At 42.6% G+C, this 742-nt stretch overlaps 1 protein-coding gene across 1 annotated transcript in view; it reads left to right on the top strand.

Annotated features, from left to right (window-relative positions):
- Positions 1-742, top strand: part of LOC119592506 (transmembrane protein 26-like) — a gene marked incomplete in the record, with an annotated part of 7,474 nt that overhangs the window by 2,841 nt on the left and 3,891 nt on the right. The window contains 1 exon segment of the mRNA XM_037941355.1: positions 592-688. Coding sequence (XP_037797283.1) covers positions 592-688 — 97 coding nt within the window.

Genomic DNA, 742 nt, shown 5'->3' with positions numbered 1-742 from the left:
GCTTGGTTTCACAAAAAAAAGTGCTAGTAAATATTTGCATTGAGTTACACTCGCACGAAAAGAGGTAGATTATTTCCCATGTGTCAACATGATATGAATATTCATTCTTCGAGTAATACAGAAATGTGTAACATTTGTAGATATAAACATGTGTAACCTAATTATGGGTATGCTTAATCCCGGGTAATGAAACCTAAAAATGAAGATATCATTGGTAGTTTTAAACCAGATAATTTGTTTATATATAGTTTTATTTAAACTAATCCTAATGGATTATTTCCATTACCTTTTCTTTTTCATATCTTTCGCCTCTTCCATTCTTCCTAGCTCCCATATTTCTCCCTTTATCCTACTCTTCCTTTCCCACGCCTTTGCCAACTCTATCCTTCCTAGCACCCCGCCCTGTTGCCTACCCTTTTTCTCTACCTCCCTTTGCCTTCTTTCAATACCCTTTTCTCCTCCTTCTGACACTCTTTCCTCCCACTTCCTTTTTACCGTCCTCCCTCCTTTCACGCCCTGGCCATTCCTCCTTCTACCTCCCTTTTTATGCCCTTCATTCATCATCTTTCCCTCATACCTTTCCCCCCACAGGCACCGGCGGTTGCTATCTCTGACGACGACTGGGTGAGGATCCTGGTGCAGGTCCTCCTCGTTATCCTGCTCATCGGCCGCTGGCTTCTTCCCAAAGGTGCGGATTCAGGTCCTCCGCTTGCTGTTTCTGGCAGTTGCTTTTAGTATTAGT

The sequence above is a fragment of the Penaeus monodon genome, chromosome 30 (assembly GCF_015228065.2).
Source record: "Penaeus monodon isolate SGIC_2016 chromosome 30, NSTDA_Pmon_1, whole genome shotgun sequence".
In the NCBI taxonomy this organism is placed as follows: domain Eukaryota; kingdom Metazoa; phylum Arthropoda; class Malacostraca; order Decapoda; family Penaeidae; genus Penaeus; species Penaeus monodon.
This window is presented reverse-complemented; position numbering and strand designations above follow the sequence as displayed.